General features: G+C 35.5%; 2 protein-coding genes across 8 annotated transcripts; both read right to left on the minus strand.

Moving 5' to 3' along the window:
* Window positions 1-251: 251 nt before the first annotated feature.
* Window positions 252-3,833, minus strand: LOC107926773 (probable low-specificity L-threonine aldolase 1). 7 transcript variants are annotated; one of them, XR_005920653.1, is made up of 11 exons: window positions 3,154-3,304; window positions 2,613-3,060; window positions 2,403-2,514; window positions 2,181-2,231; window positions 1,891-1,962; window positions 1,673-1,805; window positions 1,492-1,550; window positions 1,182-1,282; window positions 826-892; window positions 584-739; window positions 252-499 (listed from the first exon to the last, which is right to left on the minus strand). XR_005920653.1 is itself a non-coding variant. In XM_041104566.1 (11 exons), exons 1-11 carry the CDS (start codon window positions 3,287-3,289, stop codon window positions 665-667), a joined length of 1,149 nt encoding a protein of 382 aa, XP_040960500.1. In that variant the 5' UTR covers window positions 3,290-3,304; the 3' UTR covers window positions 252-664. The 7 variants fall into 7 exon arrangements, 5 of the variants coding, with proteins under 5 accessions (XP_040960500.1, XP_040960501.1, XP_016713190.1 ...); XM_041104566.1 differs by having other exon boundaries at window positions 252-739; window positions 2,613-2,757; window positions 2,863-3,060; XR_005920654.1 differs by having other exon boundaries at window positions 252-739; window positions 1,492-1,566.
* Window positions 3,834-4,402: 569 nt separating this feature from the next.
* Window positions 4,403-9,846, minus strand: LOC107926813 (cell division cycle 5-like protein). The gene is made up of 4 exons (XM_016857741.2): window positions 9,494-9,846; window positions 6,992-8,704; window positions 6,203-6,484; window positions 4,403-5,399 (listed from the first exon to the last, which is right to left on the minus strand). The coding sequence occupies exons 1-4, from the start codon at window positions 9,668-9,670 to the stop codon at window positions 4,686-4,688; spliced, it is 2,886 nt and encodes a 961-aa protein (XP_016713230.2). The 5' UTR covers window positions 9,671-9,846; the 3' UTR covers window positions 4,403-4,685.
* Between the last annotated feature and the right edge of the window lie 6,001 nt (window positions 9,847-15,847).

A 15,847-nucleotide genomic window follows, 5' to 3' on the forward strand; every position in this document is an offset into this window, starting at 1 on the left:
TAAAAAATTATTTATGAATTACTATAAATATTAAATATTTTTCAAAAATAAAAATATTAGGAATTATTATTTTAAATTAAAATAAATTTTCAGTACCCTTGTTTTGTACTTTAATTTTGTTTCATTTCGTAGGGAAATTAATTCCATTTCACTTCAAAAAGAAGGTATTATTTTTATACATTATTTAGAACATAAGAGTTTGTGGAATGCTTGAAAAGTGTTTATTTTCACTTGAAAAAAACACCTATGAATATTTCAAAATGAAGAATAATATTATATATCGAATGCAACCAACTTTACACCAGTGCCACAACCTAAAGAAACTAAAGTATGAAGCAAATTAATTGATGATTCACATGAAAGGTAGGCCCAATGTCAAATCATATTTAATGGGGCTCATATGTCGCTAATTTTTTTGGGTTCTCACCTGAAAGGGACCCTGTCTGCCCCTCCCAATGGTCCCTATATATCCTTGCAATATCTGTCTCCTTGTTTGCCACTTCTTCCATGCAACATAAAATGAAACATTTTACTAAATGTAACAGAACTATGCTTTACTATTATGAGACTGCCCTTGCCTTACTTCTTTTTATTTTGTTGTTGGTATGAGAATAGAAGAAAGGATTGTATATATTCTTATGAGTGTGATCTCTTAAGTATAAGATTACGAGTATGAAACATCCCGAGATGTTGATATCGAGTAGCTCCCGTTTTCTTGGTGCATACCACTGAAAGCTTGCTACAATATTGAAAGAAGAAGAATATAAGTTGCATGGAAAAAATCATCACGAGGCTGGAATCTTAAGGGATGATGATGTTGATCACCTGAAAGCACGACAAAGTGTAGTGCACATCACTTGATGAAATTTGGTGGTGGAGGACAATTCTAATCCTGAATCACCATAAAACACCCACCATTAACCTATTATATCTAGCTTTAATACTTGTACAACTGTATACTTGTTCCGGTAGTATTGTGAGTTTCTATCTATGGTAACTGCTAGACATGATATAGGTTCTGTTTTAGCTGATTGAATGCAATTAACCATCCAAAACCATGGTTTTGGGGCTATGAATATATACACATGTCATTGTCATTAAACCTGCAAGTTTAATCGATTTCCGAGTAATTGAAAGCAATATGAATCTATGGGGGCGGCTTTTTAAGGGAGAATACTGACCTGGATAGGCCCTTTGGCATTACAAGTACACCATGTTCCTCTAAATTCTTGTATAGTTTCTCTGCTGTGATTTTTGAGCCCTCCACTATGTCAACATATATCTGTTGAAATAAAGCCTTTGCTTTTAATTTTTAACATCAAGTTCTTTTTCTTTTTCTTGGTGAACACGGAAGCAACAAGTTTTGTACATATGATCTTTAGTCTTTACTAAAGAACCGAATAGCAACTCCAACCATAAAAACTCGAACCCGGTTTGCACAGAAAGAGAAAATTGGCATTAATGTAGGTTTAGTAACTATGCCATACTCACAATATTGGTTTCCACTGCAGCAATATCCACTTTTAGACCTTTGATTTGATTTAGGCCCTCTGAAACCATACAAAACTAACATAAAGTTGATGACTTTTTACACGTTAGTTCATTGATTGAAAGCAGTGGAGAAAAGTAACGTCTGTTCTTCCAAACCGAAAAGTTCGTATATAATGTTTACCTGCTAACTCCTTTGCCTTCTTGTGATCACCATCAAGCTTTTCAACATTCTCTTTCAAAGCAACAAAAGCGGCAGCGCAGATGAAGCCAACCTGCCTCATCCCACCACCTAAGGTTTTCCGAAGTCTCCTAGCCTAAAAAAGCCGAAAAAATGCGGAGTTTGAGCATAAGTTTCATAGATTGTAAAGATCTTTTTGCAGCAAAGTCTTTTGCCTTTACCTTGGTAATGAAGCTTTTCGAACCAACAATGACTGATCCAACTGGAGCACCCAAACCTTTTGATAGACACACCTACCACAGACAAAATAGGAAAAAGTTCCTTACTATATAATCACACCGTATGCAAGATGTTTGATAGATCGAGAACTTTGCAGAATAAAGTCGTAATCTAGCAAAACAAAGACCTATAAACTAACATGACAATTAAAACTGCTATTAAGTAAACTTATCGGTATCGTTAGAAGATGCCGAAGCTGAAATAAAAAATAATGTTTACACCAAGTGTATACCGAGACAGAATCCGCAGCTTGTACAAGCCTCTGAACTGGAACTCCAAGTGCCTGCCAGACCAACCCTTTAGTTAGATACTTGGGCAGATACACACTGATAAGAAGAGAATTCGGTTAGTATATAAGCTGTTCTGATTTTTCGATGAAACTTAAACAGGAAGATCAGCAGGCCATACAATTGCAAGAAGATATAAAGTGCAAATATAAAAATGTTTTACTCACCACTGATGCATTGAAAATGCGAGCCCCATCGATGTGAAGCTTCAAGCCGTGCTTCTTAGCTAGCTCTCCAACTCTGTCGGTGTATTCCGCAGACAAGCATCTACCACCGGAGCTGCATTGAGTATTAGTGAAGTAAACAAATCATTTAAGAACTTCAACTGAATACGAAACCTGTAGACTATAGATCATATTGTAATGAATGATTCTTACTTGGCATGCGAATTCTCCAAGCAAATCAACTTTGTAGTTGGGAACACAAGCTCTCCTCTCGGATCTCTAATAGCGACTTCGATTGAATCGATATCCATTGTTCTATCTTCATTGTTCTTGACTGGCCTTGGATGTACACCTCCAACTGTTGAAATACCCCCATTCTCATAAATATGGATATGAGAATTGTCACCAAGAATGACTTCACTTCCTCTTATATCACAATGAACTAGAACACTTATGAGGTTACCCATGGTGCCTGATGAGACAAATAGACCAGCTTCCTTGCCCGTGATCTTGGCGACCTCCGATTCTAACCGGAACGCAGTTGGATCAGCTCCCAAGACATCATCATCAACTTCAGCAGTGGCCATTGCAGCCCTCATTGTCTCTGTTGGTTTTGTTACTGTATCAGATCGAAGATCCACTGTTCTAGCCACTATTGTTGCTGAAATTAATCCCAGAAAAAAAAACACAATCAAAACAATATTGATTTTTTGCAACCATTTTCTAAATAAAATGAGACAATTTTAGATGTCACATGAATTTAGTGTCGAAAACCATATAATTTGTGAATTTATCCCATGACATGTTGAACTAGTCTCAAGGAAACTCCATCCATTAAAAAAGAAAAGAGAAAGGAAATTGGAGAATTCTAAAAACCCATTAAAGAACATGCACGTGCACTCACTTTCCTATACTCTCGCATATAGAAAGATATATAGATACGTGTGTATATATGGCCATATTTTACCGGTTCAAGCTCTCCCTGTTTCATTGCCTTAAAAAGCCAGAATGTAAAACTTATGACCCAACAAACAACAAAGAAATACAAGAAGCAAAAGAGAAAGCCAAAAAATCAAAAACTTTTACCACTGAAAGAAATTTCAAGCTCACCTTTTATAGCAAAACTAAAAACAAATTGTTGTATACACAATCAAATTCAATGAATCAAATATTGAGATATAAAAAATAATTTCTTTTGCATACCTTAACCTTCTCAAAGTTGAGACAGTTTTAATAGCCCATAAAATAAGATGACTGACAAAGGAGCAGATGAAAACCAAGTAGGTAGATTGTTTTTGTCACCTATACTTACCATACAAAGCCGTAGAATAGAAGAGGTTTGAAGAGAGTCACAAGAGAAACATGAAGTTATATATAGTAGGCAATCCCCCCAAGAAGGGAGTTCATGATTTTAGTTAATGTTTTGGTAGCTTTTGTCCATTATCTTTTTAGTTTTCGTGATGGAGACTTTGCTTTCTCCTTTCCCACTACGTTTGAATTTAGATAACAAACAAAATTACGATTCAACTCTTAAATGCTAATCGAACAACTACTTCACCAACTTTAAGATTACTGCTTCATCTTATCTCTTGGGGGTTAGTTTACAAATTTTTCCATTAATAGCTGAAATTCAATGATATCCGAGGTGCCATTTCAATCCTAAATCAATATCAGATAATTTTGGGTTTGATCCAAGTTTAAATGGATTTCAGTCATTATGGTGTTTTTTCAATCTGTTTCCTAATTTAATATCTTAAATCAAAACTTTTAACATTTGTTATCTTAATATCTTCCTTTAGTTTTGGGACGGCCTTAGTGGATCAACATTATTAGAGGATAATCTGGATCAAATGAAATATGAAATTTCAAGTTTCCAAACTTCATTTTGGGTAAGAAAACTCCAACAAATTACTGCCACGCATAATATTTGACTATCAACTTCATGTTTTTAGTTGAACCAAAAATGAAGAAAAGATAGCATCAAGATGTCTACAAGGAAAAACTGAATAAATAAACCATTTCAATACATCTCATAATAATCACATTTTGAACATTTCCGGGTGAGAATCCAAAATATCTGGCGCAAGAAAACATCGTGATGCAAAGATTACAACAGATAATGGTCTGCTCCAAAATTGCTAATTGCCATGGAAAATTAAAATACAGAGGCAGATGTGGATCCATCAGTCCCCCCAATATTACTGGTTGAATGAGAGAATTTCCTGACCTAGTTTCTCATAATTCGAAAAAACTTTTACCTTCTTAAGAGCTAAAAGCCTAAAACAGCTATTCCTCCATTGCAGTTTGGTTTTCAGCAGTATCTCCACCCAAGACACATGTACTGTCAATCTTGGCATGATCAGTAAAACCTTCACCTTCAAGCGTTTCTTCGATGCTTTCCGGTTTGGTAGAGACTGTGTCAGGATTTACAGATTCTGCAGCAACCTCAGAACTTGTTCCAGCATCCTGAGCCGGTGTCTTTGTGATATTATCTCCGTTGTCTTCCACAACCAAAGGCACATTACCAGACATGTTTCCACCTGTTTCCGAATCCATAGTAGCATGCAGTTCTCGGGAATCAACATTCATATCAATTTTCAGGCTTGGCTGGCCATCAAGAGAAGAGTAAACATCCTCCGAGGAAGGTGCAGGCTCAGAAAGTCCTGAGCTTGGCACAGCAGCTTGACTTGCTGGAGCCTCAGACGACTCAAGAGCATGATCCTTTTCAGCTGCCTCTTCTTGTTTTTGTGCTTGTACTCTGTATACATTCATGAGCTTTTGTATCCTTTCTATCTCAGCTATGAGATTCCCGTAGTGACTTTGTAAGGTTTGTTCAAGCTCTTTCTGTTTCTGAGCTTCCTCCCAGAGACCATTTATTCTGTGTGAAGCTGCTAGCTGCTCCTGCTTTTGTAATGCTTGAAAACACTCTAGTTCTGTTCCTGCAGTATCAATCTGCTTAAAGGTTGATTCAATCTGACGCCAAAGTGTTGCAGCCCGTCTCTGATCAATGAAATTGCCCGTTGTTTAGTGCAAAAGGAATTACAATTTCAATTCCCTAACTGAAAGTATGAAACAACATTTACAATATGGAGTAAAATAGAGTTCATCAATTTATTTTTATAGAAACTGGATCGAAGTAACTCTATGTTAGACTCAGGTGTGAGTGTCGGATACGGATATGTAACCGACATGCATTTCATTAGATTCTTTTTTATGTTTTTCAGTATATCTCAAGGATCCTTGGATGTTTTTCCCCATATCCATGTGTTGGACACGGGTTCCTCAAGATGAAGAGTCCAAGCAACATAGAAGCAACCATCATCCATTAAGTACCACCAAAGGATTGAGTACTAAATTTTAACATAAGACATCAAGAATCCCCAGATTATAGAACTTATTTTAAAAAAAAAAAAACACAGATTCATAGGCCTCCCTAGGAAATTTAAAACCAGCCCAAAACTGAATAATATAAAAACTGGTTTATGCAATCCTTAGCTTTATGCAGGTACTTCTTTACATGCTAATTCTTCCATCTTAAGCCCATCCTACTCTAATCCAACATGTAATTGTACAAGCCCACTTCCAAACACAGATCTCGAGGCACCAAGTTTACTGGACTCTGACAGAGAAAATACATGTATAAAGACTTCTTTAAATGTTATTAAGCACTATGAAACTCCTCAATGAACTCTAATAACAGAAATTGCATAATGGAGATTAGGTGTGCATTTTACAAGTTTCATGAAAATCAAATTATTATAATGGTAGAACAAGAAATCATTAGCTAGTATCTAGTGATGTACCTCATAACCCTGTGTGAGAACATTGAACTTCTTCTCCATGCCTTCTGCTTTCAACTTATCATTATCCATCTTCTTTTTCACATGGTCAAATTCAGTCTGCAGGGCTGCAAGTTTCTCCGTATTTCCAGCAACACTTGACAGACCATAAGCATGACGAGTAGGGAAGTACATGAGATCATTTAGGCAAGTATTATGTGCTTCAACAAAATCATCAAGAGATTCATTTTCGTGCCCCATTGCCACACGAAGGAATTCAGCCTCTTCCTTTACCCACGAATCAGCCTGCCAAGAAAAAGAAGGCTCATCATCAGTAACGCTCACACATCATTTGTGATATACTGTTATTACAATAGTCAAGGATCAAAAGAAAATAGAAAAGATAAAAAGAATCTTAGCATCAGGTTGACAGGGAACTGAAACTGAAAAGTGAAAATAGTTGGTATTCAGCAGATAGAGTTTAGAGTAGACGACCTTACATAAACAAGTAAGCTGCAAGAATTACAGACACCAAAGTATTTACAAGGTTATAAAAGCAAATGAAAATCGCTTTTCCACCACTCATTTGAGATTTTAGGTGGTTTGAAATCCTTAATGAATAAAAACCTGTGATAGGCGATGTTTAACACAAACTCAACTCAATTCTATAGCACCAAATGAGAAATTCTTACAGTAATAAGAAATTATACAGTTTGATGATAATCTCCCATGGATTCACTAAGGCTCAGAAACATAAATTGCATATCAAAAAATGAAACAAAGGCAACATAATCAGTGAAATGCATGACAAACCTCTTTCATTTCATCTTCCTCAAAATCTTCTATACTGGGAATAGATCCATTAGCAGAACGCTTGGCACCCTTTTTCTTCCCTTTGTTTGCCTTTTCATCAAGTGGATACTTAGCATTGTCGTGCTCCAGCAAGGACAGAAGCTCTTTTCTTATCATTTCATCAGCCTGCTCAATTAAAGTAGGAGGAACAAAGGTACTTTTGTCTCCATCAGTCCTCATCAAAGAATCTCTAATTAGTTCCAGTGATGCACTAGGTGGTCTTGGAAGCTCCCTTTGCAACACTTTTGATCTCTTCTTAAGCAATGCCTGCTGCCGTGCTTCTTCCTCAGCCCTTTCTCTGGCTATTCTATCAGACATGTCTTCTTCAATCTTCTCCTCTGGTTCTTCACTCTCCTCTGGGGGCGGTTGAACGACTATTTGGTACTCATTCTTTGGCTGTGGAAGACTACCAAGCCCAGATCTCAAGTTCCTTCTTATATCAGCTTGTCTTCGTTGCTCAAGCTTGGCACTGTCATGTAGATCCATGTCTTCATTTATGTGGAGCTCATCCCTGATGGGAGTTCCTTTAGGGGTCAGACCAAAAGAGTAGCCATCCCTTGATGGTGTCATTCCAATTCTAGGAGTAAGACCAGTACCACCAGGGGTTGCCGCAGGAGTCAACATTGGGTTGGGTGTTTGGACCTGCATTTTAGGAGTGACCCCAGAAAAATCTGAAGGATGCAGCTCAGGATTTTCTCCACCAAGTAGAGGCGTTTGGGATTCTCTCAACCTAGCCAGATTTTCAGCTTCCATCATGATAGCATCACCTTTTCCAGCAGGTGTTCTTTGTGGGGTCCGTAAAGGTGTCACTCCCTGCCGTGGAGTCTGGGAATAATTTGCAAGAAGAGCACGAGTAGCACTACTCCCTTCAGCCAGTTCCTCATTACCAGCAAGAAGATCACTGGCATATCCCATCTTGGCAATCTCCTCTAGTTCATGATTCGATATCTGAGGTTCTGGTAGCATAAGTTTGGATCTCTTCCTCACTGCTTCTGGATCATTTAGCTTGTTGGCCTGCAATATTGCCGATGCGGCATCCTGCCTCTGTGCAATTTTATTTTTTGCAATATCCTGCTTCCTTAACTGTGCTTCAATATCAACTCTTCTTTTTCCCTCAAGTTCTTCAATGGTTGTTGGGAACTTAGGCTGTTCCACAGGTCTATCTTCATCAGCAACATCATAAAACCCCGGAGGAGGCCTCTTCTCAAAGGGGATTTCAGCATTATAATCAATTCCCTTTCTTTTTCTCTTTCGTTGCCTTGTATCAATCCCAGCAGCCTTAAGTTCCCTCCTTTTCTGCAAAGACGCAAGCCTCCTAGCCTCTTCGAGTTGTTTCTCCCTAGCTTTCCTCTTCGCCTTCTTACCCCTAGTATTAGCTAACCGGGCACGAGCTTCAGAAAGCATTTCTTTCTCATCCTCATCCATATCGACAGGATCCGGTCGTGCAGGTTTTGATTCAGGGTTAGGATCAATCTCTCCAGGACGTAATTTCCTGGGGTCATCACCAGGCTCATAATTTTCATCTCTAGCACAAGCTGCATCAAGGAGTTTCTCATATCGCTCTAGACATTGAGATGGAGTCCGACCAACAATTGGAGCAATTGTTCTCCATTGTGTTGGCATGAGCTTTGCGAGATGCAACAGCTTTTCATCCTCTTCTCTTGTCCACTCGGTCTACATATATCACCAAAGAAAACAAATTATCACTTAAAAGCTCCTACTTTAATTGGAACAATTAGAAAAAATTACTGATAATTTAATTCATCAAAAGGAATCAAGTAAAAACACTTGAATTAACATTAATAATCCAACACAAAGAGATAAAATAGAACCCATCTTTCAGCAAGAATGCCACTGACAATTTGAGCACCAATAGACTCCAATTCATATAATTAGAATGCCGTTGGCTCTTGTTTTAGCCTCTTTCTTTTCAAATGCACTGAAAGCAAAAGCCATATTTGACACAGAAGTACATAGATAGTTAGATTTAAAATTTTGAGACTGTTATTTGTATATCATATAATTACATCCGAGTGTGGGTTAGTTCACATGTTAAATATTTACATACTTTTGATCAAACGTTTTTTGGTTTTCTACAGTTAATTTTTTGCATTCTAAAACCAACTTTTGTGCAACCAAACAGCAAGTAACAAGAAGCTACAACATAGTTTCTTTTAATTAAGCTTAGCTTATTTAACGAAAATAAACCAAATAAAACACTTCTAATGTAGCTTAACTATTCAATACTCCCAAAAAAAGACACTAATGTTTAAGAAAGAAGCCATCTTACAAATTGAAACACGGAAAGGCTTCAATGCCGATAAGTGAGTTGATGAATTAAGAGAAAAAAAAACCCAAATAAACTAAAAAATATGAAGCAATGTACATTTCTATCAACACACATTTTTAAAAAGAAACCCATCTTAGTAACCTAAAATGATTTCCAAATAGAAAGAAAATTACCTTTTTGATAGAAGGGTCAAGCCATTCATACCAACGAGCCTTACATTGCTTAGCAGATTTACGAACAAGTAAAGAAGAAATTCGGGCCCATTGATTCTTCCCATATTTCATAACCGCCGCTTTCAATATCTCATCCTCCGTGTTCTTCCATACTCCTCCTTTTATCATAATCCTCATTGTCGCTCACTTGTTTTTTACTTGCACCGCCCTGGAGGATTCAATAGAAAGAAACGAATTATACACCCCACCTTCTTCGATTAACAATCTCAGCTTTTTACATAAACCCTAATTTTTTATTTATTTTTTTTCTGATCGAGTGGGAAATTAACTACAACTCGGAGAAGCAAGTGAAAGCCAGCAAGGGGATGTTGATCTTTTAAATTGTTATTTGACCCCTCAACTTTTGTATAATTAAATCAGGACCCTCATGGATAAGTGTTTGTTTTCTATGGGCCGTCGGCCTACTAAAATTGCAAATTAATTTTGAGACATGCTAGCTTAGCATAATTTATCTTGGCCCACTCCCAATAATTACTTCTTCTTTTTAACAAGTTAAATCATACAAATACAAATAAATTCACAACCAAATAGCTATAATTAGAATAAAATCAACGAAAAAATAAATCCGAATATCTTTGGACAAATGTGGAGTAGTATGGTACTTAAATCAGAATAAATGTGGGGAGAATTTAAATTAGACTTTTTTATGGATCGAGTTAGCTATTTAAGTTTAAAAGCCCGTCTAAAATTTAGAAAGTTGGACAAAAAATTAGATCAATTTAAAATATGAGTTGAACTCGAACTCATGTATTCATGGCCTAAGTAGATCCTAGCTATGCTTGTTTCTAATGTTATAGTATATTATATTATAATTTTTCTATATATTATGTGATTTATTAGACAAATTTTAAATTTATAGTAATATGTAATACTATAATACAAGCATATTAAGAAACTGTTAGGGTGCCTATATAAAAAATTTTAATAAATAAAAAATATATAAAAGTATTAAATATTAAATTAAAAATAATATATTTCAAAAAAATTAAAATAATATGAGTTGACTTAAAATTAGCTTGCGGTAGCCATTATCAGATATAGGCATGGGCAAAATTTTGGGTTTATATTTTAAGTCAAATTAAGTTTAGACAAACATAAAATATATTAATATCATACTTGAGCCCGACCCATAAACACCTTTAACCTAAACATAATTTACATAATTTGACACTTAAACTTGAGGTAAGAAAATTTCTAAAGTCTCGATATTTTCATTAGGCGAATGCCTCATTGCCCTTTTTCCCTTTGCTGAAGCAAAGCATTCAAATGAAATATTTTTTAAATATTTAAATCATACATTATTTACTAAATAAAGAGGATAAAGAAAAATAAAAAACTACTTGATATATTGTATTTTAATTTTTCTTTTCTATTTGTAATTTTGTATAAGTAACAAAGTTATTTATTAGCCAGACTATTCGATCAAGTTCAAAAGCTCAATTAAAATATGGGAAGGTTTAGATAAAACTATAATGTATGGAAAATGGACTTAAACAAAAAAAAAAGATCTTTTACAATATGGGTTAGACTAGACTTTGATATTAATTCAAGACATCAAACTCGAGTCAGCTTAGTCCGTTTTATACATTTGTAATATATATTATTTTATTTTTATATATTATGTAATTTACTTTACTTAAAATTAAACATATAATAATACAACATTGTGTGATGTTAAGTTGTTTAGGTTTACAATTTTAATTAAAAACCATCTAAAATATTAAATATTAAATTAAATTTAATAAATATATTTAAATAAATTATTATGAGCGGTTTTAAAACAGGTTTGATTTAATTATTTACAAATATAAACGGATTTAAACAAAAATTTTAATCACATATTTTAATTCGAAACAAATATAAAATAAATTAATATGTAAAAATAGAACGTCAGTAATGACAATATATAGCAAAGAAACGAGAAATAAAAATAAAGAACACAGATTTTTACATGAAAACCCTTTTGGGAAAAAACCACGGGCAGAAGAGAAGAAAATTCACTATGTCAAATTCAAATGATTACAAGAGGGGTTTCGACTACATCTATTTATAGGTTGAAAAAACCTATTCTAGTTAAAGTCAAATATATTATGCTAATAAATGCTAAATATGTTATACTCATAAATACTAATTCTTCTAGAAAGAAGATATATTTTGTTTAACTTGACTTGCAAGCAATCTCTTAGAATTTGGGTCACACAACTCTAACAATCTCCACCTTGACACGAATTCTCAACGAACAAGTTTTTCACCTCTTCCATAAAACCCCTTAAGTGTTTAACTTCAACAATGAACACCAACCAAGTCTAAGTAATGCTCAAACTTGGTTATAGGAAGTGACTTAGTCATCATATCTATAGGATTTTCATGATTACTAATTTTGCTCACAACAACATCACCACGAGCAATAATATCAAAAACAAAATGATACCGAACATCAATGTATTTTGTTCTCTCATGAAACATTTGATCTTTTGTGAGGAAAATGACACTTCGACTGTCATAAAATACTGTACTGATTTGAAGGTCTTCATTGAGTTCACTAAAAAGTCTCTTCAACCAAATAGCTTCTTTACAAGCCTCAGTAATCGTCATGTACTCAGCTTCAGTGGTAGACAAAGCGACTGTAGTTTGCAAAGTGGCTTTCCAACTGATTGCACAACCTCCGATTGTAAAGACAAAACCTGTGAGAGATCTTCTTCTATCAAGGTCTCCAGCAAAATTAGCATCAACATACCCAATGACTTCATCTCTAGTTCTTCCAAACTATAAGCAAACATCAGTAGTACCTCGTAAGTATCTTAAAATCCACTGAACTACTTTCCAATATTTTTTACCGGGATTCGTCATGTATTTGCTAACTGCACTGACTACATATGATAAATCTGGACGTGAACAAACCATATCATACATGAGAGATCCCACTGCACTAGAGTATGGAACATGTGACATGTACTCAATCTCATCATTTGATTGTGGAGACAAAGCCGATGAAAGTTTGAAATGGACTGCTAAAGGAGTACTAACAGGCTTAGCACTCTGCATATTAAACCTGCAAAGAACTTTCTCACTGTACCCCTTCTGACTTAAGTACAATTTACTTGCTTTTCTATCTCTCAGAATCTCCATACCAAGTATCTTCTTTGCTGGCCCCAAATCTTTCATCTCAAATTCTTCACTTAGTTGGGCTTTAACCTTTCTTATCTATCCTTTATCTTTTGCTGCTATCAACATGTCATCAACATAAAGGAGTAGATATACAAAAGAACTATCACTATTTTTCTTAAAGTAAACACAACTATCAAAACTACTTTTGAAATCATGAGAAGTCATAAAGGAATCAAACCTCTTGCATCACTATCTTGGTGATTGTTTCAAACCGTAAAGTGACTTTTTTAGCAAGCACACATAATCTTCTTTTTCTGAGACTGTAAAACCCTCTGGTTATTGCATGTAAATATCATCCTCAAGTTTTCCATGTAAAAATATAGTTTTTACATCTAACTGTTCAAGCTCCAAATCATGCATAGCCACAATACCAAGCAAAGCTCAAATTGAACTATGCTTCACAACTGAGGAGAACACATATGTGAAGTCCACTCCTGAAATTTGATTGTAACCCTTTACAAGAAACCTTATTTTATACTGGGTTCTTCAACTCCTAGAGTCATTTCTTTATTTTTAAACACTCATTTACAACGAACAACCTTTTTACCTTTAGGAAGTTTCACAAGATCTCATATTCTATTTTTGTGGAGTGATTTCATCTCCTTTTGCATAGCAAACATCCACTTTTCTAAGTCTTCACATCTAACCACCTCAGAATAATTAGATGGCTCTTGGTTTGCATCTATATCTTTAACCACATTTAAAGCATAAGCAACTAAATCAGCCTCGGCATACTTCTTTGGAGGTTTAATTTCTCTTCTAGTTCTGTTTTTAGCGACAGAATATTGTGTAAATAAGCAACTCTATTCTAAATTTTTGAACTGGCTTGAGAAGTCGACTCTGTTGTAGATTTTGGATTAATCTGATGCTCCACCTGCTTTTGATTTTCTTTATTGAAAGAGTCTTTAAGAGATAAGTTAGGTAGTATAGCAGTTTCATCAAAAACAACATATCTGCTAATCACAACTTTTCTATTTTCAGGACATCATAACTTATACCCTTTTACACCAGCTTTATAACTAAGAAAAACACATTTAATAGATCTCGGTTCCAATTTTCCATTATCAACATGAGCATACGCAAGACATCTAAAGATCTTTAAATCAGAATAGTCAGCAGGGTTACTAGACCATACCTCTTGTGGAGTCTTTTTCTCAATTGCAATGGATGGAGATCGGTTGATCAAAAAACATGCAGTAGAGGCTGCTTTGACCCAAAATGACTTTGGTAAGTTGGCATTTGACAATATACATCGAACCTTCTCCATGATCGTTCTGTTCATTCGTTCTGCAATGCCATTTTGCTGTGGAGTATGACAAACTGTCAAGTGTCTCACGATCCCTTCTGACTTGCACAGTTTATTAAACTCATTAGAACAGAACTCTAAGCCATTGTCTGTGCGAAGGTATTTTATTTGTTTTCCCGTTTGTTTTTCAATCATAGTTTTCCAAGACTTAAATGCGGAGAACACATCGCTTCCCTATTTTAGGAAGAATGCCCAAACTTTTCTGAGAAAATAATGAATAAAAGTTAGCATATAATTAACTCCACCTCTCGAAGGCACTCTAGATTGCCTTTACAGATCAGAATGAATGTACTCCAACGTTCCTTTCATGTTATGGATTCCTCTAGTGAATCAAACTCTCTTTTGCTTCCCCAAAATGCAGTACTCACAAAACTTTATTTTACAAATTCCTTGCCCATCAAGAAGTCCTCTTTTGCTCAATTTTGCATATCATTCTCACTCATATGCCCTAGGCGCATAAGCCAAAATTTAGTAATATCATCATTTGACAAGGAAGAGGAAGCGACAGCTGCATCACCAGTAACAGTAGAACCCTACAAAACATATAATTTGGCAGTCTTTCTCTGCCCTTTCATCACAATGAGGGAACCTTTGAAAATCTTCAAAACCCCACTTTTAGCTGTGTATCTGTACCCTTTTGTATTAAGAGTACTCAACGAAATTAAATTTCTCTTCAATTCTAGAACATGTCGCACGTCATTAAGTGTTCTGACAACTCCGTCAACCATCTTAACTTTAATCGTTCCAACACCTGTAAATCTACATGAAGCATTATTTCCCATCAACACAACACCTTTAGACATTGTTTCGTAAGTTGTAAACCAATCCTGATTGAGACTCATGTGGAAGGTGCAGCCCGAATCAAGGATCCACTCCTCGCTCACTTTAGAATTGTTAACAGAAGCGACTAGAAGTTCACCATCGCTGTAGTCTTCTACAACATCAGCTTCACTAGAATTTTCTGGTTGTTTTCCCTTTTGATTCACAGCCTCTCTTTTGATCTTGTTCTGTAGCTTATAGCACTCAGATTTAATGTATCTTTTTTTCTTGTAGAAGTTATAAGTTTTACCTCTGTTTGAAGACTTCGATCTACCCTTAGATTTATCGTGAGGATTTCGTTCTTATGTCCTTCCACGATCATCATCAACATTTCGTTCTTGTCTCTCACGAACAATAAGACTTTCTCTCTTAGAGTCGGGTTTGACCACAAGATGCTTCATTTTATCATACGAGGTTAAAGAATCATAAACCTCATCAATTGTGAGTGACTCGCGACAATATAAAATCGTGTCTCTAAAGGTTGAATAAAACGGGGGCAACGAACAAAGTAAAATCAACCTTAGATCTTCCTTGTCATACTAAACCTCCATGGCCTCCAAGTTTGAGAGAATTTCTTTAAACATTGTTAAGTGTTCGTGCACAGACGCACCTTCCTCCAAACGATGAGCATAAAGACGCCGCTTCATATGCAACTTGCTGGTTAGAGTTTTCGACATACATATTTATTCCAGCCTTTTTCATAATGCAGCGGCAGTCTTTTCCTTCATCACATCCTGTAAAATTTCGTTAGACAAATACAGATGTATTTGTGTTAGGTAGTATAGCATGTAAATATCCACCTCTCGAAGGCACTCTAGATTGCCCTCACAGATCAAAATGAATATACTCCAACATTACAAGTTTTACCTATGTTTGAAGACTTCGATCTACCCTTAGATTTACCGTGAGGATTCCGTTATTATATCCTTCCACAATCATCATCAACATTTCGTTCTTGTCTCCCACGAACAATGAGACTCTCTCTCTTAGAGTCGGGTTTG

This window comes from Gossypium hirsutum, chromosome D11 (genome assembly GCF_007990345.1).
Source record: "Gossypium hirsutum isolate 1008001.06 chromosome D11, Gossypium_hirsutum_v2.1, whole genome shotgun sequence".
NCBI lineage: Eukaryota > Viridiplantae > Streptophyta > Magnoliopsida > Malvales > Malvaceae > Gossypium > Gossypium hirsutum.

What these genes read in the sequence shown, in the direction of transcription:
- LOC107926773 (XM_041104565.1), bottom strand. Translation starts at nt 3,289, where the DNA reads ATGTTCTTTAATGGGTTTTTAGAATTCTCCAATTTCCTTTCTCTTTTC. An exon ending in AAGCTGCGGATTCTGTCTCG is followed by an intron (nt 1,963 to 2,180) that starts GTATACACTTGG and finishes TGTCTGTGGTAG; the next exon opens with GTGTGTCTATCAAAAGGTTT. An exon ending in ACACTTTGTCGTGCTTTCAG is followed by an intron (nt 740 to 825) that starts GTGATCAACATC and finishes TCAATATTGTAG; the next exon opens with CAAGCTTTCAGTGGTATGCA.
- LOC107926813 (XM_016857741.2), bottom strand. Translation starts at nt 9,670, where the DNA reads ATGAGGATTATGATAAAAGGAGGAGTATGGAAGAACACGGAGGATGAG. An exon ending in TTGACCCTTCTATCAAAAAG is followed by an intron (nt 8,705 to 9,493) that starts GTAATTTTCTTT and finishes TGATATATGTAG; the next exon opens with ACCGAGTGGACAAGAGAAGA. An exon ending in AGGAAGATGAAATGAAAGAG is followed by an intron (nt 6,485 to 6,991) that starts GTTTGTCATGCA and finishes TTTTCTTGGCAG; the next exon opens with GCTGATTCGTGGGTAAAGGA.